The 27,951-nt window shown below is 44.8% G+C and overlaps 1 protein-coding gene across 7 annotated transcripts in view; it reads left to right on the top strand.

The window, feature by feature from the left end:
• The window catches only part of ACACA (acetyl-CoA carboxylase alpha), a 334,336-nt gene that overhangs the window by 233,025 nt on the left and 73,360 nt on the right, over positions 1–27,951 (top strand). For all 7 annotated transcript variants that reach the window (XM_058164168.1, XM_058164167.1, XM_058164172.1 and 4 more), the window contains 4 exons: positions 11,348–11,617; positions 13,114–13,211; positions 14,812–14,932; positions 16,518–16,628. In XM_058164168.1, coding sequence (XP_058020151.1) covers positions 11,348–11,617; positions 13,114–13,211; positions 14,812–14,932; positions 16,518–16,628 — 600 coding nt within the window. The remainder of the gene's footprint in view (positions 1–11,347; positions 11,618–13,113; positions 13,212–14,811; positions 14,933–16,517; positions 16,629–27,951) is intronic.

Here is a 27,951-nt window from a genome sequence, read left to right as displayed (position 1 = left end):
CGTCTGCCAAGAGCCTCCGTTATCTTCCACGACGCTGGTGAGTCACCCAGGAACAAACGTCAGCTCAATTAGTGGATTTCCCTGTTACAAAGAGACACACAGCAGCTCTGGCTGCCTTTTATATCCTGTGAGGTGTGGCTCCATGACTCAGTACTTCCTAGGCCTGCCCCACCCTTGCTTCTGTTGTTCCCTCCTCTCCTGCCTACGAAACCTAGGGTCCAACCAAGCCTGATTGCCATCAGCTGGATCTGAAGGCGTGACCTGGGGTGGGGGGAAGAGTCAGGGGACGGAAGCCTCGTTATCTCTTCCACCTGGCCTGTTTCTGGCTCCTGGAGCTCCCGAGGCAAGTCCTGACGGCCCTTCCCCCTCACTGTCCAAGTCACTTTCTGGCAGCAGGGCCGGCTTGGGGGGCCCAGACACAACAGGTCTCTTTCCTGGAGATAACTCCTAATCTATTGTTATTGTTATTTATTTTATTCATTAAACATGAAATTCAGTCAACGGAACATTCAAAAATGCATCACAAATACCATTGACTGGTGCTAATGGTTGATACAGGTTGCTGCCAGTGTCCTAGGTATCAACCAAGTACCTTCTTAAGATGTACGATGTTCCAAGTAGCACAGTTTTTTGCAATTCCACTGGTGTTATTGCAGGAAGCTGCAATTTCTTGATGTATCTTATAAAATTCTTGGACATGGTACCAAGTGCCCCGATGACAATGGGTATCACTGTTGCATGTTTCATCCATAGCCATGTAGTTTCTATGGCCAGGTCGCAATATTTCATGATTTTTTTCCAGTTCTTTTTCTTCGACTCTGGCATCTCCTGGTACCACAGTGTCAATAAATTGTACATTTCAGTTTTCGACAACTGTGATATCTGACATGTTATGTTCCAAGTGACGATCTGTCTGTATTCGAAAGTCCCACAAGGTCTTCACCTCATTTTCTATAACTTTTTCCACTTTGTGTTCCCATGATTTTTTGGATACAGGTAAGTCGTATTTTTATATAATGACCAGTGGATTAATTTAGCAACTTGGTCGTGTCTAGCTTTGTAATCAGTTTGTGCGATTTTGCTGCATTCACATATTAAATGTGAAACAGTTTTGACTTTGTTGTTGCAAAGTCAGCAGTTTGAATTGTCGGTGGATTTTTGTATCTTTGCTTTCATGGCGTTAGTTTGTAGTGTTTGTTCTTGAGCAGCGAGTATTAAACTTCCGTTTGTTTCTTAAGCCATGCCCACGTAAAGCTGTCATCACATTTTCTTTCAATGTTTTTCAAATGCTGTCCATGCAAAGCTTTGGTTTTCCATCTATTTAATCTGTCATCCAGCTGTTTTTCCTTATATTCTGCCTTTGTTTCTGTTGTTTTTATAATGTTCTCCGTTTTCACAGCCTGCAGCAATTTTTCTGGTTCACATAATCATCCAAATTTCGTTTTTCTTCTTCTACAGTTTGATGGATTTGCAATAGTCCCCTGCCCCCTATTTTTCTTGGCAGGTGCAACATGTCGATGTCACTTTATGGATGTCAAGTGTGGTGCATATTCAAAAGTTTGTGCGCTTTCCAGTCCAAGTTTTCCAGTTCATTCAAAGTCCAGTTTGTCAGGCCTGGAAACCATACTAGACTTTAGGTTTCCAGACGCTGCCACATTTTTCCCCTGAGGGGAAGAAGGGGGGCTGAGGGATATGGTAACATTCTTCAAGCGGTCAAGGTCGGATGGTGTTCACATCTGCAGGAAGAGTGGCGAGAAGATATTTGAATGAACTGGGAGAACATGGGACCATGTGACCATCAAAGGGGTCAGGGGGGGGTGGGACTCTTGGGGTTTGTATAACTGGGAAAAGAATCCGGAAGTTCAGTTTTGGAATTTCACTCATCGTGTGCCAGTTTCCTCATGCTAGTAAAGAACTCTGAAAAACAATGGCTTCTGAGTTTTTTTATGCAGAAGAGGTTTTTCTGGAACCTTGACATTATTCCAAAACTGAACTTCCGGATTCTTTTCCCAGTTATACAGACCCCAAGAGTCCCACCCCCCTGACCCCTTTGATGGTCACATGGTCCCACGTTCTCCCAGTTCATTCGAATATCTTCTCGCCACTCTTCCTGCAGATGTGAACACCATCCGACCTTGACCGCTTGAAGAATGTTACCATACCCCTCAGCCCCCCTTCTTCCCCTCAGGGGAAAAATGTGGCAGCGTCTGGAAACCTAAAGTCTAGTATGGTTTCCAGGCCTGACACAGTTGATGATTCCAGCTGAGTAGCGTATCACTGGAACTGCCCATGTATTAATGCCTTTAATTATGTTTCTAGCATTCAGTTTTGATTTTAATATTTTGCAGTCCCTCCTGATGTATTCCTTTTCCGTTGACTCTTTGACTTTTCCATTCAAGATGTTATCTGCTTCCAATATGCCTAGGTATTTGTAACCATCATCCTTTGCTAATGCTTTACTACGTTTTCATTTCCCAGTTCTATTCCTTCTATTTTTTCCGTTTTTCCTTGCTGCATGGATAATATAGCACATTTTTCAAGTCCAAAGTTCATGTTGATGTCGCTGCTGAACAGTTGAACTGTGTTGAGTATTGATTTAAATTCAGTGGGGCTTTTCACATACATTTTTAAGTCATCCATGTATAGTAGATGGTTTATCTTGCCATGTTGGCTTGAGATTTGGTATCTCAGTTTTGTGTTTCGTAGGATTATTGTAAATGGAATTAATGTGATGTTGAACAGTAGTTGTGAAAGTGAGTCCCCCTGGAAGATTCCTTGTCTCATGTTGACTTCACCAATGTTCTCCCCATTTGCTGTTAGAACTGTTTTCCATTTTTGCATATTTGCTTTTAAAAATGTACAAATATTTTTGCTGATTCCAAAGTTTTCCAGACAGGTATTAATCCAGCTGTGGGGTAATGAGTCAAATGCCTTCTTGTAATCAATCCATACCATGTTTAAATTTGTTTTTCTTCGTTTTGCATTTTTTAGTACCATTTTGTCAATGAGCAGCTGATCTTTTGTTCCTCTTGATTTTTTATAATTTTCTTTTTGTTCTACTGGATACATTCCATCAGATGATTGAATACTGAATTTGCCAGTATTCTTGTAAAAAGTTTGAACATTGTTGGCAAACAAATAATTCAGTGGTAGTTGCTTGGCTCTGTGCCCTTTTCTGGATCTTTCATTATCAAGTATGTTTGACTAGCTGTTAACCATTCTTTGCTTGTTGCATTTTGAAGCATTTGATCAAATTGAGTGGCCATGCGATGATGGAGGCTGGCCAGGTGTTTTAGCCAGTACCCATGCAGTTCATCCAGGCCAGGTGCACTCCAGTTCTTGACCTTCTTTGCTTGTTTTGCAACCATGTCAGTTGTTATTACAATATTTTTCATTTTGTTTCGTGTTGATGTGGTTGAATATCTTTGATCCAGGAGGCAGTTTTGTTGTGTTCCACTGGGTTCTTTTCAAAAGAAATTTGGAATTATTATTATTATTATTATTATTATTATTATTATTATTATTATTATTATTATTATTATTATTATTATTATTATTATTATTATTATTATTATTATTATTATTCCGTTATAAATCTCCAGTAGGTTCTCTTCCTTTATGGTATCTATATTTGCTAAGCAGTCTTGATAGAGAATCTTGTCACCCACCTTTTAAGTAATCTAAATAAATACAGGTAGTCCTTGACTTACGATTGAGCTGAAAGTTTATGTTGCTAAGCAGGGCAGCTGTTTAAGTGAGTTTTGCCCCATTTTACAACCATTCTCGCCACAGTTGTTAACTGAACCGCTGCAGTTGTTAAGTTAGTGACACGGTTGTTAAGTGAATCTGGCTTCCCCCTTGACTTTGATTGTCAGAAAGTCACAAAATATATTCATATGACCCAGGACTCTGCAACTGACATAAATATGGGTCAATCGCTAAGCGTCTGCATCTTGATCATCTGACTAAGGGGATGCTGCAGCGGTCGTAAGTGTGGAAAAACGTTCGTGTGTCCCTTTTTTCAGTGCTTTTGCAACTTTGAACGGTCACTAAAATGAACTGTTGTTAAGTCAAGGACTACCTATCAGGTTTATCCACCTTATCCATACACCTCTTGATACGGCTAAAATGCTTTGAAAGGTTACTAAACTTACCTTTTTAGATGTGGCTTATTGTTTGACAGATTTGACACTTTTACCCTGAATTGCCATTTTTCACCAATTTACCCAGAACAGACTTCAGTTTAAATAGCCTGTGGATTTCTGGATTGTTCAGGGATCTTTTTAAAAATAACCCTCGTGTTATATTGTCCATTTTTCAGTCCTTTGGTGCAGAGGCTTGTATTAAGGTCATGTTACCAAGCAACGTAACTGCTTGGCCTTATGTCCTTTAAAAGTCTGAGGGTGTGTGGGGGTTTTTTTGTGCTACCAGTTATATCTATTTATCCTCTAACAAATAGATTCCCTTTAAAAACTGGGCTCCAGATTGCCAGCTCCTGAAAATGGCTCTTCTGGGTGCAAATTCCTAAGACTGATCTTCTGAAATTGTGACTAGTTGACTCCCAATGGATGGTTTTTATTTGCTTATTTTTACAAAATAACCCAAGGCTGCGAACCAGAGATAGTAGTCAGCCGGTTCGTACCGGTTTCGGCAAACCGGTAGCGGAAATCACAGGTGGGCCCTGCTTTCTAGTTCTGGTTCTTGGTGCCTGACCAAACTACCTTTATAATATATAAATGTATAGAATCTATTTTCTCTCCGGCTAACTTAGTGACATGCTTCAAAAATCAGAAACTCCTGTGGAACAGCTTTCCTTCCAAAATCTGTATCATCCTGACTTGGTTGTCCTTTTGTAAAGCTGTTAATAACTGAGTTTTCAGCAGGATTGGGATAAAATAAAATGACGGTAGCTTTTGGTCTTTGATTTAGTGTTCCATTTCTCCTCTCTGATAGTCTGATTAGCTGTTTGGAGGCAGTTCGCGTTGTATTTTGTTTGTACTGTTCTTTTAACCTTAAAATGTAAAAGCCATCCCTGACTGAGGTTGCATGCCAATTGAAAATTACAATCCAATATATTACAACTTACTAACTCTTTGTGGTTGTGTGCAGAGGATGGGGGAGAGCTTCAGGAACAGGCTAATATGTAAAAAAAATGAGCTTTAATCTGATCTAGTACTATTCTTAAGAGGTTGAACAATTTGTAAGGAACATCAGATAGCTGATAGGCTAGATAGATAGATAGATAGATAGATAGATAGATAGATAGATAGATAGATAGATAGATAGATAGATAGATAGATAGATAGATAGATAGATAGATAGATACAGATAGATATAGATATAGATATAGATATAGATATAGATACATAGATAGATAGATACAGAGCTAGCTAGCTAGCTAGCTAGTTTCATTCATACATACATACATACATACATACATACATACATACATAGATATAGCTAGCTACATACATACATACATACATACATACATACATACATACATACATACAGATAGATAGCTAGATAGCTAGATAGCTAGATAGATAGATACATACATACATACATACATACAGCTAGCTAACTAGCTAGCTAGCTAGCTAGCTAGATACATACATACATACATACATACATACATATATACATACAGAGATACAGAGATACAGACAGACAGACAGACAGATAGATAGATAGATAGATAGATAGATAGATAGATATAGATATAGATATAGATATAGATATAGATATAGATATAGATACAGATGGACGGACGGATGGACGGACAGATAGATAGATAGATATAGATATAGATACAGATACAGATACAGATAGATAGATAGATACAGATAGCTAGATAGATAGACAGATAGATAGATAGATAGATAGATACATACATACATACATACATACATACATACAGATAGATAGATAAATAGATAGGAGAGAGAGGGGGAGATGACAGACAGATAGATAGAAAGAAAGACAGACAATACTTTAACAAGTGCTTTGTGTACAGAACAATAATATTTCCCTGGCTCAGGGGGCATTTTCCTCCTGATGAAATGTACTCTTATCAGTTTCACATACTATCATAACTTTGAGCCCAATCCAAAGATGATTTTCTTGCAATAATTCCAGTTCGTTTCAACTGTGCATAACATTACCGCGAGTGTTATGATTATCTGAAGCTTTGGCTACTGTGTCTCCTAAGCTGCGGTTTCCAACGGGTGGGGTATTTGAGCGGGAACGTATGTGAAAAATTATATACGCTCCAGAATACAGGCTGGAGTATCTTCCTTCTTTCCTTCCTCTCTCACCCATGCTATTCTGAACTGCCGTGTTTTTTTTATCCAGGGAATCAATGTCTTCCCCACCACCGAGCCCTAATCACAGTTTGAAACATCAGAAATAATGATTGCTTCTGATCGGAGCTTGTGAATAATTCATTGGGTTTTGATTCCTCGCCGACCCCCAATGCTGGCCAGTGATACCTTACAGGCCAAATGGGTTTCTACAGGAAAATAATAAATAATGGCTCTACTACTTCTTTCTGAAGAAATACAATGGCCCACATCCTCATTCCACCAACATAGACAGAAAGAAGAAAAAGGAAAAAAAACCCACTTCTTTAGAAGCAATATTTCCTCTTATTTTCCCCCCAGTTCCCACCCACACCCGCCCATTGTGGTTTTATTTTATTTTATTTTATCTGCTCTGTTCATGATAGGCATCCCGCCAAAGGATTAGTTGGGAACAGAACTGATGATGTTCCCTAGTTAGGCCATGAAAAGAACCAAGCTCAGAGAGCCCTAAAGACCCCTCATAGTTTTTTTTCTCTTATTTTTTTTCCCCCTTTCTGGATAAAGATATCACGGTAGTCCAAGGCCTGGTTAATTCCTATGAAACGTGGCACAGCATGGATAGCATCAAGGAAAGCCTTATTCTCAGTGATGCATGTGCTGGGGGGGGGGTCACACACACATATGCGGGGGGAGCGGGGAGGGGGGTGCGGGCTCCCCCCATGGACCATTTTGGGTCTAACAGGCCTCCCTGCAGCCTGCTAGGACCCAAAATAGGCTGCGGGGGTGGGGTTGTGCCGCACCCCCCCACACACCCCATTTTGGGCCTAGCAGGCTTCTCTGTAGCCTCCTGGGACTGAAAACGGGCCACGGGGAGGGGTCGTGCTGCACCCCCCGTGCCCCGTTTTGGGCCTAGTAGGCTTCCCTGTAGCCTCCTAGGGCCAAAAACGGGCTGTGGAGGGGGTCATGCCACACCTCCCTGAACCCTGTTTAGGGCCTAGCAGGCCTCCCTACAGCCTTCTGGGACCAAAAACGGGTCCCAGGAGGATGCAGGGAGGCCTGCTAGGCCCAAAACGGGCTGCGGGGGTGTGTGGTTGTGCGCGTGCATTGCATTATGGGTTCAGGCACGCGGGTGCACTTTCACACGCACTTTCGGCAGGCAACAACAAAAAGGTTTGCTCATCATGTTAGCTCATCATGTTAGCTCATCTAGAGAAGGTCTGTTGTGAGATCTACCACTGTGCAAATTGCAAGGGTGTGGAGAAGAGGATGTGGCCTCTGGAGAGAACATTTCGATTGCAAGTCGATCTTAGGGATACGGTGATACGGGGAGCTCAGGAGCAGGAGTGGTATGATTACGTATTCTTTTTATGTCTCCACTGCACTGTTGCACACCAGCTGGAGATGTGATGGAGTGGTATAAAAAGTTTGCAAATAGATCTGTCTTTGGAGATTCTCAATCATCTAGATCATGGGTTGTCCCAAAGATGCTTTGGATTTTCTCGATTTATTTTTTTCCTTGAGAATGTTTCATTTCTCATCCAAGGACTGAAGAAGCTTCTTGGATGAGAAGTGAAATGTTGTTGTGATCCAGGCCCAAGTAGGTAGTAGTAGATGCAATCGGTTCAAAAACAAACAGACTTTATTAGATCAGCTGAGAATTAACTCATTCTCAGCGTAGTCCAAACTAAATCGAAGCAAATTCTTCATAACACAATTCTTCAATTTTATTAGCAACCTTGGTCTAATTAGGCAAACTGCCAAAGGCATTTCTTGACAAAAGTTCAAAAGCAGAAGACGCCGACAAGAAATAAATGCAGCAAGACACGGATCAAGAATATCAATGTTGTTTTCCGGCAAAGAGCCCAAACGCTGTTGCTAATCTTTTAAGCCTTATGGGAGGGGCCAAACAGCTCTTGGCCCTCCTCCCAAGTTGTCCTCTTTGCTTTAGCTGCTCTTACCTTCTGGCAGCTCTTCTCATGCGTGCATTAGGTACAGGCTCCTCCTGTTCCTCTGCCTCATTACTGTCAGCCTCTGGAGGCTCCGGAGTCCGCACATCACTCCCTGATGGCCCTATCTCTGCCTCCAATGCAGAGCCCTCATCCTGGCCTTCCCCAGCCTCCAGGACTGGCCCATGTTTTTCCTTAGCCTCATGTCCAACTCCGTTGCCAGCTCCACAGGCTGCTGTCGGACCACAACAAATGTCTTCAAGTTAAAACAAAGGAAATCCAGTTGCCTCTTGAAAAAGTATCTTTGGGACAAACCATGACCTGGATGACTGAGACTCTTCATAGACATAGAACACTATCAGCATTGACAGAATCCCAAACAGTCAATTGCAAAAGGCAGCTTTACTTGGAATAGTTTACATCCTACAATGGCGGCTTTAACACCATCAAACATCAACACCTGCCTATCCCAGGTCCTTGGGAAGGACTCAACAGGTGGATAAAAAAAATGAAAAACAAGTCTAAAGGTCTGGCGGATTGTGCAACAAACTATTTAATATATTTATAATATGTCGTATAATGTATACTTCGTATTTCTTAACCACCCATCTCCCTCCAAGCAATTTTAATATCGTAAATATATTTTGCATGGAGTAGTCAGTCAGTAATGATCGTTCAACATAGCTAAAGATGATCACAGTATCCCTATTTCGTATTATTATAACCTAAGATTTAGCTCTCTAATTTTGATAGAAGTAAGTTTTGGGATATTACTTTTGGCAACTGCCTCATGTTTGCATTTCAAAATAGAGCAATCATGGAAGCAAATCCCATTGAGTCCATTGAAACAGTGATGGCAAACTTTTTTTGGCACCAAGTGCCGAAAAGGGAGTGTGGGCCACAAACAGGAAGCAGAGCTGCCCAGGGCACATGCGCGCACCCAAAAATGAACTTCTACTCCTCCGGGTTTCTGGCATGCATGTGCGTGTGACGATCAGCTGGCAGGCGCACATGCTCATGCAGGAAAACGGAAGACCAGCTCTCTTCCAGTTTCCTGCACTGCCACATCCCAAAAGGACAGCTGATCATCACTGAGTGCCAGAAACCTGGAAGAGGAACAGGCGATGTCACGCATGCCAGACAACATAGCTTTATGTGCCACTTCGGGCATGCCTGCCATAGGTTCACCATCACGGTCCTAAAAGGAAGTGAAACAGTTTTAATTTTGCTTTATGCTTTAGCTCAAGGTCTTTAAAGGCATACCATAAACCTTCTGTCGTGTCCCACTCCTCCGCTGACGGCCGGGTCGGGGAAGTCTGTATCAAGCGTGCCTCTGCAGCTCTGCCAAAGTCCTATCAGAATTCTCAAGGCAGGCAGGAGACCAGGAAGTGACTTCAGCAATCCAAGTTAGACTTTGCCTGACTCAAAGAATGCCAGAAAGCAGATCCTTTATATAGGACATGGGGTGTGGCTCCATGACTCAGCACTTATCCAGGCCTGCCCCTCCCTTCCTTTTGCTGACGTCGCCTCTCAATTCTCCGGAAGAGAGGATCTCTCCAGCCTCCAGCTGTTGGTAATATGGCTTCACATTCTTCAGGCTAACATGCTGTGGGGGAGGGGTTTAGTTGCTCCGTTTGCCTGGGCATGGTGCCAGGGCTGGGGGCTGAAGCACGTCAGGCCCTTCGTCTTGCTCGGCCTGTCCGGGCATGGTGCCAGGGCTGGGGCCTGGAGGCATACTAGGACATTCTTCTAAACTATCAGCGTCCGGCAGGAGATAAGAGGGGCCCGGCTGCGGCAGGGGAGCAGGCGAGACACAACACCTTCATCCTTAGTTCCGTCTACTCAAATCTCTCTATACCAGGGTGTCAAACTCACATTGTCATAGTGGCGTCATGTGTCGTATCGGGACTTTCCTCCCCTTTTGCTAAACCGGGACGTGGGCATAGCCAGCACGTGATGCATCTGGCCAGCGGGAGTTTGACAGCCCTGCTCTATACCAACACAAACTACTATTACGTAACTTGAATCCTCCAGTCTCAGTGAATCTTTGAGTTGGTCCCACACAGTGTCTGGGGTTGAATGCCAAGCAGGATCAAATCTTAGTTAGTACCATGTTTCCCCAAAAATAAGACCCTGTCTTACATTTTTTGAACCCGAAAATAAGAGCTTGGACTTATTTTCGGGGAGGTCTTATTATTTTGGGGCGCGTGGAGCAAGACGGGGCTGCTCTTGCCATCGTACCTGATTTGTAGCTCTGTCTCCCCAACCCTAACCAGAGGAAATGGCGGGGACCGGCTGCGCATGCGTTTAAATATTTTTTCGGGAAGGGCTTATTTTTCAGGGGGGCTTATTTTAGCGCATGCGCTCAAAAGTCCAATTGGGCTTATTATCAGGGGATGTCTTATTTTCGGGGAAACATAGTACTTGGATGGAAGAGGAAATTGTAGATTAAATTGGGTAGTTGTAAAAAACAAACAAACCACACAAGACAATGACAAACCACATCAATATTGTTGCCAGGAAATCTACATGGATGTGCCAGGAAATCACCAGGAGTTCACTTCACTTGATTTTTTTATTTATTTAATGTAACCTGATTATACCTAGATTGAATCCAAGCTGATATACTCTACCTTGACCTTGCTTACTAATATGCTTACAAAACGGAGACAATACAGATGCTGTTCTAAAAACTTCCGCTTCCTGAACTGGGGTCTCTTCGTCTCGGTGCAGCATGCTGACTGGGGAATTCTGGGAGTTGAAGTCCACCCACCTTAAATCATGCTGGCCTGGAATTTTGGGAGTTGAAGTCCACCCATCTTAAAGCATGCTAGCTAAGGAATTCTGGGAATGGAAGTCCACGCATCCTAAGGCGTATTAGCTGTGGAATTCTGGGACTTGTAATCCACCCATCTTAAAACATACTAGCTGTGGAATTCTGGGAAGTGAAGCTCACCCATCTTAAAGCATGCTGATTGGGTAATTCTGGGAGTTTTAAGGCATGCTGGCCCGGCATTGAAGTCCACACAACTGAAAGTTGCCAAGTTTGAATCCTAGCTATAATCAATAATGAAACATCAACAATTCTTGTTCTTGCAGATTGGAATGGTGGCTTGGCGCATGACTCTCAAGACCCCTGAATATACAGATGGCCGAGACATCGTTGTCATTAGCAATGACATCACATATAAGATCGGGTCTTTTGGTCCCCAAGAAGACTTGCTTTTTCTCAGAGCATCCGAGCTGGCTCGGGTGCTGGGTATCCCTCGGGTTTACGTTGCTGCCAACAGCGGGGCCCGGATCGGCTTGGCTGAAGAAATTCGTCACATGTTCCACGTCGCATGGGAAGATCCAGCTGACCCCTATAAGGTGAGGATCTTTGGAAGCATGGTATGCAGGGGAGGAATTCAAATATAGGGCCGCGGTGTGGCTCAGGCTGTAAGAAGCCTGTTATTAAAACACAGCTGCCTGCAATTACTGCAGGTTCTAGTCCCACCAGGTCCAAGGTTGACTCAGCCTTCCATCCTTTATAAGGTAGGTAAAATGAGGACCCAGATTGTTGGGGGGGGGGAATAAGTTGACTTTGTAAATATACAAATAGAATGAGACTATTGCCTTACACACTGTAAGCCGCCCTGAGTCTTTGGAGAAGGGCGGGATATAAATGTAAACAAAAATAATAATAATTTAACAACTGATTCTCTGACCTTATGACCGGCTGGGTGGGTGTGGCCAGGGGGTGTGACAGACAGCACTCGGCCTCCTGCACCCCCCTGGAAGCAAAAACGGACCGTGGGGGGGGATGCACTGCCGCCCCCCCACGCCCTGTTTTGGGCCTAGTAGGCCTCCATGCAGCCTCCTGTGAGCGAAAACGGGCCACATGCGGGTGCCGCACTCCCCCATGCCCTGTTTTGGGCCTAGGAGGCCTCCCTGCACTTGCCTGGGAGCCAAAATGGGGTTCGTTGGGACTCCTGGAAGGGGCGGGGTGGATAGGGACAGGGTCAGTCAGCAATTTAACTACCAGTTCACCTGAACCAGCCCAAATGGGCTGCATCCCACCACTGAGTATGAGGTGAAGTTGGAATGAGTTTTCAGAGAGGAAAAGTAATTTAAATTACCGTAAAATGTATCTCTCTCACTCTCTTGGGTGTGTGGATGCACAAAAGACACCTTGCTACTTTCAAGAGCTGCAGCCAAGGAATCAGCAAAGTTGATTGTAGTCTAGTGGTATAAGCAGAATTAGTACAGGTAAACTTTGACTTACAATCATTCATTTAGTGACAGTTCAATGGAACTGGAAAAAAACAACAACTTATGACCATTTTTCAGACATATAACCGTTGCAGCATCACATAATCAAAATTTGGACACTTGGCAACTGGCATGAACTGGTATGACGGTTGCAGTGTGCCTGGGTCACGTGATCGCCTTTTGCGACCTTCTGACGAGGAAAGTCAATGGGGAAGCCAGATTAACAACCCTGTTACTAATTTAACAACTCCAACAATTCACTTAACAACTGTAGCAAGAAAGGTTGCAAACTGGGGCAAAATTTCACTTGTCTTACTTAGCACTGGAAAGTTTGGGCTCAATAGTAGTCATAAGTCGAGGGTTACCTGCACTTTCATATTACCACAATGAGAACTAGAAACCTGGTTTGTTTTCAATGCACGACTGAAAACGCTATCATTCAGTTCATCTCACGAATCTTAAAAGTCTCTTTAATGTCATTTGCAGCCACAAATCATGTATAGTTATTTTAACAGATGTTATTATTTGGATGTGCAGTACAGATTTGGGATAAGAGTAGTAGAACTTCCCTTATGTTATTTTATCTCTTTTCTTCACCCCCTTCCCTTTTCCAGGGATTCAAGTATCTGTACCTAACTCCTCAAGATTATAAGAAAGTTAGTGCCTTGAACTCAGTACATTGTGAACACGTGGAAGACGAAGGAGAATCGAGGTATGTATGTCTATGGTCCTCAAGAGAAGAGCGAAAACTCCCATAATCAGAGTTATTCAGTTCAAAAGTTGCAGGCTTGCTGTCCTCCACCAATTCAGGACTCTCCAGCAGATATCCATTTTTGGTGGAGATGGCAAAATAGTAATTTAAATAAATAAATAAATAAATAAATCCAAAGAGAAAGAATGGCGGTGACTACGACATACACACCAGGGGTGAAATGCTCCCAGTTCGGACCGGATCGGGAGATCCGGTAGCAATGGCCGCAGATGGTTCGGAGAACCGGTAGCAAAAATCCCTGCCCTCCCGCCGTCCATACCCACCCAGTTGCCCGCTTGCCTGCTTGCTGCTTCTTTTCAGCTCACTCACTTTTCCCGCCTGAATGATATGAATAGGTTGTAAAAAATGCTTTTAAAAGGTAAAAAAAAGACTCTGACAATCACAGCTGAGCCGTGTGATCGTCAAAGCTTTTTTTTAATAACTTTTAAAGGCATTTTTTTACTCCCTATTTGGCCAAACAGGTTGTGAAAAAATGCTTTTAAAAGTAAAAAAAATATTGCGCGCCACAGCTGATCACACACACATCCCCGCATGCTGTTCTACTTATCCCATGTCTCCTTTTGGCACGTGGCACGCATGCGCAGCCAACAAACCGGTAATAAACTGGTTCAGATTTCACCACTGATACCCACACATACATACAAACATACATACACATTGCAGAGCAGTGTTTTTCAAACTTGGCAACTCGAAGATATGTGGACTTGGGGTTATCCTAGAGACAAAGGTGCAGAAGATTGATGAACATTAAATTTTAAAACGGATGTAACATTTTAGCCTGACCATATTTTTAACCCCCTCCTCTTTTTTTTTTTACTGTAACCATCTAAGAAGAGTATATATTATAGGAAGAAAAATAAAAAGAACTTCAATGATAAGTCAATGTTTACTTACTTAAAGAGATAAACAGAATGTGCAGGTGAAAAAGCAGCAGGAGCAGCTTTTGATTTCCTGCAGGCTTCCCCATTGACTTTGCTCAGTGGGGAAGCTGGAAGGTAGCATCAGAAATCACGATCACATGACTGTGGGCTGCCATGGGCCACAGTTTTATGAATAAAACTGATGTGAATATCACGGAAATAACAATTCCACAAGTGTAATGTGACCCAGAATTTTTTTTAATGCATTCTTAATGTTAATGGATTTTAAGTATGTTGGTTCAAACATTGTGCACTATTTGGGCTAACCTGAACATAAGACACACATAAATAGGTAAAGAGAGAGGGAGGGAGAGAGAGAGAAAGGAGAGAGAGAGGAAGGGAGGAGAGAGAGAGATTATGTTTTTGGATTGTATTAGTTTGTTTCGATTTGTTTTTGTGTTGGTCTTTGACTATAATGAATATTATTTATGTATTAAATATCAATAGCAATCCAACAAGGAGGATGTGAGTTGTGTAGGTGTAGATCCAGAGGATGCTATATAGTAAATCCAGCTAGGAACTACTAGTATTTTAGTGCCAAATATCATATTTGTGTGTATGCGGGGGTGGGTGGGCGTTTCCTCTACTATTCTCTGATCTTTCCTTCTACCCTGTATCAGGTATAAAATTACAGATATTATTGGGAAAGAAGATGGCCTGGGGACCGAGAACCTGCGAGGATCTGGCATGATTGCTGGAGAATCCTCCCTTGCTTATGAAGAGATCATCACAATTAATCTGGTAAATCCACAATTGGGAGGTGGGATGGGGAGGTTAGAAGATAAGGCAGATTAGGCTTTCATTGGCCTCCTAGATTCAAGCAGCTGTAAGCAGCAGGGCCCTTCAAGTGTTGGCCCCACCAGCAGATATGCTTACTCAGGCAAACTTCTGGCAGAGAGCTGTAGACCTCCGATGTGCTGCAGCGGAAGCCTTGGCAGAGCCCTTCTTTTCCAGCTATGCCCTGGCTGCTCATCGCCCTTTCTCGTGTGGGTCTCACTTAAGGAAGAGATGGAACCATGGAAGAGGCTAAGAAGGTCTTGGCAGGATGTTTGCGATGCGAACTGGATGGGATGAGATCAGAAAGGGCCGTTTTGATTCTGTTTTGGAGAGATGGTGCAACGGGGAGTGGGGGGCTCCCTGGCCTTTGCATGACGCGCCCAGCCAGCTCATTGGAAGACCTTGAGTCTTGTTTAGACTGGAATAAGTTTTGGCATGGATCAGTATTCAGAGTTTATTGACAAGTTGTTTATTGGGCCAACTATTATTCCTCCCCATCTTCTTGGGGGAAGTAAATTGGGAATTATTTATCAGTAGTCTTCCTTCCATCCTTCCTCCCTCCCTCCCTCCTTCCTTTCTTTCCTCCCTCCCTCCCTCCCTCCCTCCTTTCTCTCTCTCTCTTTCTTTTCTTTCTTTCTTTCTTTCTTTCTTTCTTTCTTTCTTTCTTTCTTTCTTTCTCTCTCTCTCTCCCTTCCTCCCTCCCTCCCTCCCTCCCTTCCTCCTTTCCTTCTCCCTCCCTCCAGAGGTGGGTTTCAACAGGTTCTGACCAGTTCTGGAGAACTGGTAGCGGAAATTTTGAGTAGTTCGGAGAACCAGTAGTAAAAATTCTGACTGCCCCCGCCCCCATCTATTCTCTGCCTCCTGAGTCCCAGCTGATTGGGAGGAAATGGGGATTTTGCAGTAACTTTCCCCTGGAGTGGGACGGGAATGGAGATTTTACAGTATCCTTCCCCTGCCACACCCATCAAGCCATACCCACCAAGTCATGCCACTCCCACCAAGCCACACCCACAGAACTGGTAGTAAAAAAAATTGAAACCACCACTGCCTCCCTCCCTCCCTCCCTCTCTCTCTCTCCCTCCCTCCTCCCCATCAACTCAAGGTACCAAACATACTTCCTCTTCCTCCTCCTCCTCTTCCTCTTTTCCTCACAACAATGCTGTGAGCTGTGTCGGGTTGAGAGGAAGTGATGCTCCCAGTCACCCAGCTGGCTTTCATGCCTAAGGGAGATCTAGAACTCACAGTCTCCTGGTTCCAGTCCAGCACCTTCACCGGTACACCAAACCTTTTCCCATTATGAATAGTTTGTCTCTTTCCAGAATTTGAGGCCTTCGCTTGAAATGCTTTCCAGGTCAAATCAGGCGTGTTAATTCATGAAGTGAATCCATTGACTGTAGAGGAAGCATCTTTTAGTATAAGTGGGCATTCTGCTTCAAAAAATAAACAGTGGTTCTGGTGCTTCCTTGCATTCATGTATTGAGTGCAAAGGGTTTGCCAAAAATGCTGCAGAAATGACCTGAATACACATTCGGATTTATTTTGTTTTTAGGTGACCTGCCGCGCCATTGGAATTGGGGCTTACGTTGTCCGGCTGGGACAAAGGACAATCCAGGTGGAAAATTCACATATAATCTTGACCGGTGCTGGAGCGCTCAACAAAGTAAGCCTTTCTTCTTTGTGGATCATGATTTTAAAACTGGGATGTCCAAATTTGGCAATTTTTAAGACTTGTGGACTTCAACTCCCAGAATTCTCCAGCCAGCCCATGCTTTGGACCAGGGGTCTCCAACCTTGACAACTTTAAGCCTGGCGGACTTCAACTCCCAGAATTCCCCAGCCAGCAAAGCTGGCTGGGGCATTCTGGGAGTTGAAGTCCTCCAGGCTTAAAGTTGCCAAGGTTGGAGACCCCTGCTTTGGACAACTTTCAAAGACGAATGAAGGCAAATACACGTGTTCCCAGGATAATGTTGCAGGATCCAATCTGGGTTGGTCACCAGGACCAGAAGTTCTGTCTACCGAGGTTTTGGACTCATGCTGGAACCCATCCTCAGGGAACTTCTGTTTCACCAGAATGTGTATACTTTGGGCCGTTCTGTGCATCGTATTTATGGGGTGTCCGGTTGTGTGTGGCTTTTCAGTTGTTGGTTGGGGTGTTGATCACCAGCTATTAATGAACAACTAAAAAGATACGAAAAGGGATGCAGTGGCTCAGTGGCTAAAACGCTAAGCTTGTCGATCGAAAAGTCGGCAGTTCAGTGGTTCGAATCCCTAGCGCCGCGTAACGGGGTGAGCTCCCGTTACTTGTCCCAGCCTCTGCCAACCTAGCAGTTCGAAAGCACGTAAAAAATGTAAGTAGGAAAATAGGGACCACCTTTGGTGGGAAGGTAACAGCGTTCCTGCGCCTTTGGCGTTGAGTCATGCCGGCCACATGACCACGGAGACGTCTTCGGACAGCGAAATGGAGATGAACCAGCACATAAGTACGAGGGGAACCTCTACCTTTACCTTAAAAAGCTACAACACATCCAGGCACCCCGTAAGTATGACGCATAAAATAGCCCATCTTCACCAATTCTGGAGAGAGAGAGAGAAGTTCCCTGAGGATGGGCTCCAGCACAAGTCCGAAACCTCGGAAGCCTAAACCTCCGGTCTTGGTGAATGACCCAGATTAGATTCTGCAACTCTCAAAGTTGCATTTTCAGCAGCCACGCACATCCCAAAACCCGTGGAAAAGGCACAAGATGCAAACTGAAAAGCTTTCTCTTGCCCCACCCACCCCGATCCTTCTGCGAGCAGAGTTGTTGGCCCACTGTGCGGTCCAGATCCCTGCTTCCGTTTTATTTAGATCAATGCGCTCTTTTCGGCCAGCCTGCTGTTTCTCCAGCCACTGCTCCTGCAGAATAATGACCCCTCTCTAAGAGAAAAAACGAGACCGGCTTGTTTGCAGCCTTTGTGCAATATACCTGAATGAATTGTCCCTCTGGGGATGGAAAATGCCCCAACCTCCTAGCCATCCCACTTTAGGTTTTAAACAGGGTTGGAAGCAGGAGTCAAAGGCTACGGCTCTTAAATCACCACACCACCCAGGCAGCAGCTGTTTGAAATTTATGCTCAAGAGCTCAGTTCTTGCGAGCAGGAGAGAGAAACAATTTGCCCTTGAATTACAGACGGAGGCAGAGTGGAGGGGGGGTGGGGATTGGAGATGACAAGGGGAAGCAGGTGGCAGAGTGCGGGTTGGGGGGGAGCGATTCCACTTTTATTTTCTTTCTTTGGGTAGCAATCTGATTCTGGGGATTTGCAGCACTGCCACGACAAAGATTGGAGGAGAATGTTGTGACTATTGTGGCACCCTGGGCCAAAGGTTCAAGGAGACGGAGACCTTTCCTTTTGATGCGAAGGGATCAGCACCGAGAGTTAAGCAATGCACTTAAAAATAATGAAAATAGAGACCCATCGGTTTGGCCCAGGGTGGGTGGGGAAAGGCAGGTGGGGAAGATTGCTTGGGGGTGTGTGTGTTGCGTTTTTAAGAATTGGGAGTTCGGGCGATCGAATCCTTTGCTGAAAATTCGGGCAGCCCAAGGACCAAGTCGGCCAAAGGTATCTTGATTTTGTGCCTTTGCTGGGGAGGGATCAGCTGTGGTTCCGTGGGAATGCGGCCTGAGGCTTTTATACTGGGGATCTCTGCTGCAAAAGTGGCCAATGATGAGGAATACAGGTAACCCTTGACTTACAAGTGTTCGTTTAATGACTGCAAAGTTACAATGGCACTGATAAAAAATGACTTATGTCCCGTCGTCACACGTCGTACGACCTTCACAACAGCCCCCTGCACACAGGATCAAAATTCTGACACTCGGCATGTATTTATGGCAGTCGTAGCATCCTAGGGTCATGTGATCACCGTCAGTGACCTTCCCCGCTGGCTCCCAACGAGCAAAGCTAATAGGAGAAACTGTATTTACTTAACAATCTCCTGATTCACTTAGCAACTGCAGTGATCTGCTTAACAACCGAGGCAAAAAAAAAAGGTTATAAAATCGGGTGTGACTCACTTGGAACCCTGGTGGCACAGGGGTTAAAGTGCAGTGTTGCAGGCAGACGCTGCCCACAGCCTGGAGTTCGATCCTGACGGGCTTAAGGTTGACTCAGCCTTCCATCCTTCTGAGATCAGTAAAATGAGGACTCAGATATTTATGCAAATATGTAAATAATGCTTCCAACATTGTAAATTGCCCAGAGAGTCTATGGGGTGGTACATAAGCCTAAATCATCATCATTATCTCCTTTTAACAACCCCATAATCGTTTGCGGGGTGGAATCTGGGCAATCCGGAGCTGAGTGTTTATTGGCCGGATGCCCTTCCTGTCACCAGTGGGGAGTTATATTCAGCAGATATATTCTCAACATGCCCAAAGAGAGAAATATCTGCCTCTACCTAGGATTGAATTCACAGCCTCCTGATTGTGAAGTGAGAGCTTCCCCTCTAGGCCACCGCACCACTGTATATAAGCCTAAATGCTATTTCTATTTCTAACCGCCATGCTTAGTAATGGAAATTCTGGTCTAAATGGGGGTGGGAAGTTGAGAACTATCTGTATTGTCAGCCAGTATTGGGCTGAATGGACCAGGGCTACATAGTATGTGCACTGTGACTCTATGGATAGTACTCTATGATAGAACCATAGAGTTTTTTTTAATTATTATTTGCATTTATATCCCGCCCTTCTCCGAAGACTCAGGGCGGCTTACACTATGTTAAGCAATAGTCTTCATCCACTTGTATATTATATACAAAGTCAAACTTATTGCCCCCAACAATCTGGGTCCTCATTTTACCTACCTTATAAAGGATGGAAGGCTGAGTCAACCTTGGGCCTGGTGGGACTTGAACCTGCAGTAATTGCAAGCAGCTGCTGTTAATAACAGACTGCATTAGTCTGTTGAGCCACCAGAGGCCCTCGATATGTTCTCGATATGGCGGGACCATAGAGTTCCAGCTATGGCAGGTACTACCATAGAGTAGATGTTTGGTAGGCCAGATGTAGCCTCCACATTCAAGGCTTTTAGGTTGAAGCTATAAAGCAGGGATCTTGTGGACTTCATCTCCCAGAATTCCCTTCGATGTTACTACAGCACTGAAAAATGCGACTTCTGACCATTCTTCACATTTATGACCGTCGGGGCATCTCTGTAGTCACGTGATCAAACTTCGGATGCTTGGCAACTGGTTCATATTTATGACTGTTGCTGTGTCCCGGGGTCACATGATCCCCTTTTGTGACCTTCCGACAAGCAAAGTCAATGGGGCAGCCAGATTCACTTAACAACCATCTTACTAACTTAACAAGTGCAGTGATTCACTTAACAACTGTGACAAGAAAGGTCATGAAATGGAGCAAAACCTACTTAAACACTAATCTCAATTGGCCGCAGAAAATTTGGGTTCAATTGTAGTCGTAAGTGGAGGACTACCTGTATAAGGTTAGAAGGAAGACCAAAAAGGGGAAAAAAAGAAGACGACGAATTTAACAGACTTGATTCGGATCACTGGCAATCTTCTAGAGAACAGAAGCAACCTATGATTCTCATTATTTGCTTCTCAACCTGATATCAAAGCTGCAGAGTCATTATAGTCCATTCCTGGTGAGATTTAGATAATGACCAGAAGGCTCTAATTGGAGTGATCACGTGCTCCATAATTCACCCTCGGTATCACATCCACCCATACGGATGAGAACTCAAGTATGGATGGATGACTTCATTTATTTATCAACTCTTTATCCCTGTCAAGTATTCCTGTCTTCCAGCCTCTTACCCAAGTAGAAAACACAAGGAAAAAAGATATTCACAGTAACAGCCCCCAAATAGCCCATCCCACATAAAAAAAAATAAAAATACAAGTACAACTCCATTTAAAGAATAAGCCTGAACTGTTAATTTGGCAAAAGGAGAAGGGAATGGCAGAGGATGAAATGGTTAGATGGTGTCATTGATACATTGAACATACATTTGGGGAAACTCCTGGAGATCATGGAGGACAAAAGGGCCTGGTCAGAGGTGGTATTCAGCTGGTTCATGGAGAACCGGTAGTGGAGATTGCGGGTGGACCAGCCCACCCACATTTTTAATTCAGTAGTAGCTGTCATGCTCCGAAGATGGAGCGGAAGAGTATAGGTGAAGTTAGAACAGTCAACCAGTGGAACGACTTTCCTCCAGAAGCCGTAGGTGCTCCAACACTGGAAGTTTTTAAGAAGAGATTGGACAGCCATTTGTCTGAAATGCTATAGGGCAGGGGTGTCAAACTCAGGTTACGACCTTTAAAGCGCTCCATGGCTTAGGGCCTGGGTACCTACGGGACCGTCTGCTGTTACCACATGCCTCCCACCGACCCGTACGCTCTCACAGAGAGGGTCTTCTCAGGGTGCTGTCCGCCAAACAATGTCGGCTGGCGGCCCCCAGGGGAAGGGCCTTCTCTGTGGGGGCTCCCACACTCTGGAACGAGCTTCCCCCAGGTTTACGCCAAATACCTGACCTTCGGACTTTTCGCCGTGAACTGAAGACACACCTTTTTATCCGCGCGGGGCTGGCTTAAATTGAATTTTAAATGTCAAATTTTATTAATTTTAAATGGGGTTTTTTAGTGTATGGTAAATTTTTAAATTGTCAGGCTAATTTAAATAAGTTTTTTAAATTGCATTTTAATTGTATTTTGTATTGTTTGTTTTATTCTGCCTGTACACCGCCCTGAGTCCTTCGGGAGAAGGGCGGTATAAAAATCAAATAAATAAATAAATAAAATGTGATGTATCGGGAGTTTTTCCCCCTTCGCTAAACCGGGCATTGGCGTGGCCAGCGCGTGACGCATCCAGCCCACGGGCCGCGAGTTTGACAGCCCTGGTATAGGGTGTCCTGCCTGAGCAGTGGGTTGGATTAGAATGGGGATCCCCAACCCCTGGGCCGTGGCTTATTTGGAATTAGGCCCTGCGAGTGGCTGACAGGGGTGTGTGTGTGCACAGCTCAAGTTGTGTGAGCGGTGGGCCAATAGGCATTTGTGTGTGTGTGTGTGCGCGCGCGCGTGCTGACCACAACATGAGCTGTGCACATGCTTGCCGACCTGCCAGTTGCGCAAGGGCTCCCCAAAGGAGTCAGGAGAAGCCTATAACAGGCCAGCACAGGTCATGCTTCACTGAAGTCTCCAGGCTTCAAAGATAACCAAATATAGTGGCAGTCACAGTGACCATTATAGATTTCAGCCATGAGGAGTTGCAAACTTGGGCAAATCTGACATGGCCAACTGTGCAAAACAAACACAATGGCCAGGGGTTGTGAGGAGGGGCGATCTTCCTGTTCTTGCGTCCCTAAAAGGTGGTTTATCATGCTGAATACGTCCCTCCAAAAACAGGTTGCTCTGGACTCCTTATCAATTTTGTTGCTTTTCTCTGCACACTATCGAGGGCATGGATCCTCAATGCCCGGCCCATGAACCAGCAGCGGACCAGGGCATGCCAGCAACTGGGTCGTGCAAACAACCGAAGCCCCATCCATGGGATACAGGCAGCATGCGAAAACCACACGCCCTCCGGTCTGCTGAAAAATCTTTTTCCATGGAACCAGTCCTTGGTGCCCAAAAGGTTGGGGGCTACTGACCTTCTAGGGTCTTAGTAGCATTTTAAGGCAAAGCCTTAAAAAGGAACCCATCCACTAGCTTTGGCTGGAAACTGGAAAGAAGGAAAGAGAAGACGGGGGTGGGTGGGAGGGGAGAACGAGGAGGGGGCCTTATGTCTGAAAGAGAGTTTCGTATTGATGCAGCTTCTTCCTGATTGGCGTGCAATAAACCTGTGTGAAGTTGTCCACCTGCACCTTGGCCGAAGGAACACAGTGGCAACCTAGAAGCTGCCACTCTCTGGCAGGGGTTCGTGGTACAACCACATCTCTCTGTGGTTGTACAGAGAGATTTCTGCCTGCCCTTTGTCTTCAGTATTTGCGAAGCGTGTAGGGAAGCTTGGCGTGCCATTTCCCCCCCACCCCCGCTTTTCCCTCCCTCCTGCTTCTGTATACAATTGTTTGTGTGTGTGAGTGCACGCACACACTGCATCCCACTCATTGACCCTCCTCCCTCTTCACCATCCTCGCCCCCCCCTCCGAAAATTGAAATAATGATAATGCCATGTCTCCCCACTGCATCAAAGTATCAGCCCATCAAAAACCAGGAGGCATGAAATGCAAATGGTACGGTGATGGCAAATGGATGGTGCATGATCCCCCTGATGCCAAATGAATTTTAAAAGATGACAATGTATGGGGGGGGAGGATAGAGGAGGAAGAGGAGGAGGAAGGAGAGAGGCTTTGAAATAAACGGGTTATGCCAGCAATAGTTTTCTTGTCTCTCTCCCTCTCTCTTTCTCTCTCTTTCTTTCTCTCTCTCTCTCTCTCTCTCTCTCCCTATCTCTTTCTCCGTCTCTCCGTCTTGCTGTGTGTCTCCCTCACGCTCTCTGTCTGTTCCTCTCTGTCTTCTCTCTTTCTGTCCCTCTATCTGTCTCAGTCTGTCTTTCTTTCTCTGGGCCTCCCTCTCTCTCTGTTTCACTTTCTCTCTCTCTCTCTCTCTCTCTCTCTCTCTCTCTCGCTCTGTGTGTGCTTGTGTGTTTGTTTGTTTGTCTGTCTGTCCATCTGTCTTTTTCTTTCTGCCCCTCTGAGTCTCTTTCTCTCTGTCTCCTCTCTCTCTCTGTCTCCCTTTCTGTCTCTCTCTCTGTGTATGTCTCTCTCTCTCTCTCTCTCTCTCTCTCTCCCTTTGTGCCCCTGTCTCTCTGTGTGTATCTCTCTGTCTGTGTATCTCTTTCTGTTCCTCTGTCTGTCTCTCTCTGTCTGTCTGTCTGTCTCCCTCTGTGTGTCTGTCGGGCTGTCTGAGTCTCTTTCTTTCTGTCCCTCTGTCTCTCTTTCTCTGTGTCTCTGTCTCCCTTTCTGTCTGTATATTTGTGTGTGTCTGTCTTTTTCTTTCTGTCCCTCTCTCTCTTTCTCTGTGTCTCCTCTCTGTCTCTCTTTCTGTCCCTCTGTCTCTCTGTGTGTATCTCTGTGTGTATCTCTTTCTGTTCCTCTGTCTCTCTCTGTGTGTCTCTCTCTCTTTCTGTCCCTCTGTCTCTCTCTCTGTCTTTCTCTGTCTGTGTATCTCTTTCTGTTCCTCTGTCTCTCTCTCTGTCTCTCTCTTTCTCTTTCTGTCCTTCCCTCTCTCTCTCTCTTTCTGTATCTCTCTGTCTGTGTATCTCTTTCTGTTCCTCTCTCTGTCTCTCTCTTTCTGTCCTCCTGTCTCTCTCTCTGTGTGTCTCTGTCTGTGTATCTCTTTCTATTCCTCTCTCTCTCTCTCTCTTTCTCTCTTTCTGTCCCACTGTCTCTCTGTCTCTCTCTGTCTGTGTATCACTTTCTGTTCCTCAGTCTCTCTCTGTCTCTCTCTTTCTGTCCCCCTATCTCTCTCTGTGTGTGTCTCTGTCTGTGTATCTCTTTCTATTCCCCCCCCTCTCTCTTTCTCTCTTTCTGTCCCACTGTCTCTCTGTCTCTCTCTGTCTGTGTATCACTTTCTGTTCCTCAGTCTCTCTCTGTCTCTTTCTCTCTTACTGTCCCCCTGTCTCTCTGAGTGTGTCTCTCTCTATCAGTGTATCTCTTTCTGTTCCTCTGTCTGTCTGTCTGTCTCTCTCTCTCTCTCTCTGTCTCTTTCTCTCTTTCTGTCCCCCTGTCTCTCTCTGTCTCTCTCTCTGAGTGTGTCTCCCTCTGTCTGTTTATCTCTTTCTGTTCCTCTGTCTCTCTCTCTGTTTCTCTGTCTCTGTCTTTCTCTTTCTGTCCCTCCCCTCTCTCTTTCTGTATCTCTCTGTCTGTGTATCTCTTTCTGTTCTTCTGTCTCTCTCTCTGTCTCTCTCTCTCTGTCCCCCTGTCTCTCTCTGTCTGTGTATCTCTTTCTATTCCTCTCTCTCTTTTTCTCTCTTTCTGTCCCACTGTCTCTCTGTCTCTCTCTTTCTGTGTATTTATTTATTTATTCCATGTATCACTTTCTGTTCCTCAGTCTCTCTCTGTCTCTTTCTCTCTTACTGTCCCCCTGTCTCTCTGAGTGTGTCTCTCTCTATCAGTGTCTCTCTTTCTGTTCCTCTGTCTGTCTGTCTCTCTCTCAGTCTCTCTCGCTCTGTCTCTTTCTTTCTGTCCCCCTGTCTCTCTCTGTCTCTCTCTCTGAGTGTGTCTCCCTCTGTCTGTGTATCTCTTTCTGTTCCTCTCTCTCTCTCTCTCTCTTTCTGCCTCTCTCTCAGTGTGTTTTTTTCCTTGCTGCTCACTCCTGACAATATTTTTTTACACTTCACCGAGCATCCATTCTGCCTCTTTCCACCCTCCCACCCTCTTTTTTTCCTCCCTCCCTCTCTCTCTCTCTGTCTCTCTCTCTTGCCTACCTCTCGCTCATGTTTCGGGTCGCGTCACTGCAGCTCCGGTGGATATAATAAGATAGAAAGTATGAGGCTGTTATTTGCATAGAAATAGCATGGAGCCCCCAGGCAGAATTCGCAGGGCGGGAGAAGAGAAGGACACAGGGATCATTTGTCTAAAATTTTAATCTAAACTTTTGCTGAGCCTTTTTGTGTTGTTTTTTCCCCCCCTTCCTTCCTCCTTCCCTCCCTCCCCAAATCAACTTTCTATCCAAATGCCGGCTGCAAACTCCCACACTAGACACATACACACACAAGCTGTTTGTTTTAACACAGTGCAGCTTGGGATAAGATCAATCACTTCGAGCCATAGGTATTGTCAGAATTCAGTAACATGTAGATTATAGTTTGCCTTCTTTTTATTCCAAATGAGTTATGAAGCAGTAGCTTTCCATATACGTGGAAGTGTCTGATGGTGCCTGGGTTTTATTATCTTTTTTTCTTCCTCTTTCACAAACATTAGTTTGATGTACACATTAACCTGACTTCATATTTTGAACACTTCTGCACCGCGCTTGGCAGTTTAAACAGAACAAGGTGTAGATTAAAAGACGTATTTTGAGAGACAATGTGTTTGGAAACGTATATTTCGATGAAAAATGTCACGCAGATGTTTTGAAAATAACCCTAATTGATATTATTATGGTCCTTTGAGGCGGACTTGATTTCTGGTCACTTGAATCAAAATTATAGGGTTAGAATGGACCTTTGGGGTATTCTATTCCAACCCCATGCCCAGGACAAGAATCTTCCTACTATTCCAGGATCTTCTTACCAGTAGTGGTATTCAGCCGGTTCACACTGGTTCAGGCGAATCGGTAGTAATAAAAGCTACCAGTTCGGGTGAACTGGTAGTTTAAAAAATGCTACCTATTCGGGAGAACTGGTAGTTAAAAATGCTACCGGTTCGTCTGAACTGGTATTTCCATCGATCAGCTGTGCCGCGGAATTTATATTTATATATAGAATCTAAATCTCGCGGCACAGCTGTTTCCCCCCCCCTCGCTGTTCTACTTACCTTCTTAAGCCTCCTTTTTCTGCGCTGCGCGGTAACGCCTGTGGTGTGCATGCGTACACAGCACATGTTTGACGTGCACTGCGCGTTTGGCGCGCACCTCGCATGCGCGCACAGCAAACCAGTGGCAAACCTTAAGAGGATTTCACCACTGCTTCTTACTATCCTCTCTGGCCTTTGTTTGAAATTCTCCATTGATGGGAGCACGACTTCAAGAGACTGGCAGCTTCATGCTTCATAACTCTCATAGTCAGGAAACTCCTCCTTATTTCAAATATGCATCCCCTTTTGTAAAGCTTACCCTGTTGGACCAATAGAAGAGATTATTTGTAGCTCAGGGTTGACCTGAGGGGTCCTTGGTGCTCTCTGAGCTAAGTTGTTTTCTTGCAGACGTTGCATTACTTGGCTAGGTAACATCATCAGTGCGAAGGAGTGCGGGGTTTGCTCCCTGTTTATATACAGCAACTTGCCCTGCCAGTGTTAGTGGGGATTGGTTTTCTCCTTGGTAGTTCCTTGATTAGGATGTTATTTTCTGCTTGAAAGGTTGTCCAGTGTTAATCCCCGCTTATCTGAGCGTAGGCTGCTGGAGAAAATGTTTCCTTCTTAGCTGTTTTGTTGTCCTCTTTGAACGGTGTGCATATGTAGGTTGTCTCTGTGTGTCTATTGATGGCTGGACAGGGAGCAAAACCCACATTCACGAGCACTGATGATGTTACCTAGTTGGATAATGAAACATCTGCAAGAAAACAACTAAGCTCAGAGGCCACTAAGGACTCCAGAGTTTCATTGGTGCTGGTCTTCGCGCGACAAAACCCGGAAGAGCAGCTGGCGACGGCGCGCGTGCCCAGAGAGAGGGCTCTGCATGCCACCTCTGGCACGCATGCCATAGGTTCGCCATCACAGGAATAGAATAACAGAGTTGGAAGGGACCTTGGAGGTCTTCTAGTCCAACCCCCTTCTTAGGCAGGAAACGCTATACCAGGGGTGTCAAACTCAATTTCATTGAGGGACGCATCGGGGTTGTGTTTCGGGTGGGCGTGGCCAGGGTGGGCGTGGCCAGGGGGCGTGGCCAGCTTGATGTCACTCATGTTGGGGGCACCTGTGGTGGCCAAGTGCTAAGGCAGGACTTCCCCTCCGGCCTTTTCTTCTTTTTCCTTCCCTCTTCATTCTCCTTTCTTCTTCCTTCCCCTCTTCCCTTCTTTTTCCTTCCTTGCATCTTTTTCTTTCTCCTTTCCTGTCCCTTCTTGCATGCTCAAATGTAAAAGGGAAAAAACCATTTCTTTGTTTTGTTTTGTTTTAGTTTGTTTTGCTAGCCCTCTGCCAGAGAATACAGAGTCCTGGGGGCGGGGTGCACGGGACAGCCTCTCGCAGCCTTCTGCCAACGAAAACCTCTGCTATCTTTATTTATTTATTTATTTATACATATCTTTATATTTATCTTGTACATTTGATTTTTTTTCCCCCCTATCTAAGTGCAGAACTCTACAAATGGATGTTCAGGCCTTTTGAAC

The sequence above is a fragment of the Ahaetulla prasina genome, chromosome 1 (assembly GCF_028640845.1).
Source record: "Ahaetulla prasina isolate Xishuangbanna chromosome 1, ASM2864084v1, whole genome shotgun sequence".
NCBI classification, from domain to species: Eukaryota; Metazoa; Chordata; class Lepidosauria; order Squamata; family Colubridae; genus Ahaetulla; species Ahaetulla prasina.
This window is presented reverse-complemented; position numbering and strand designations above follow the sequence as displayed.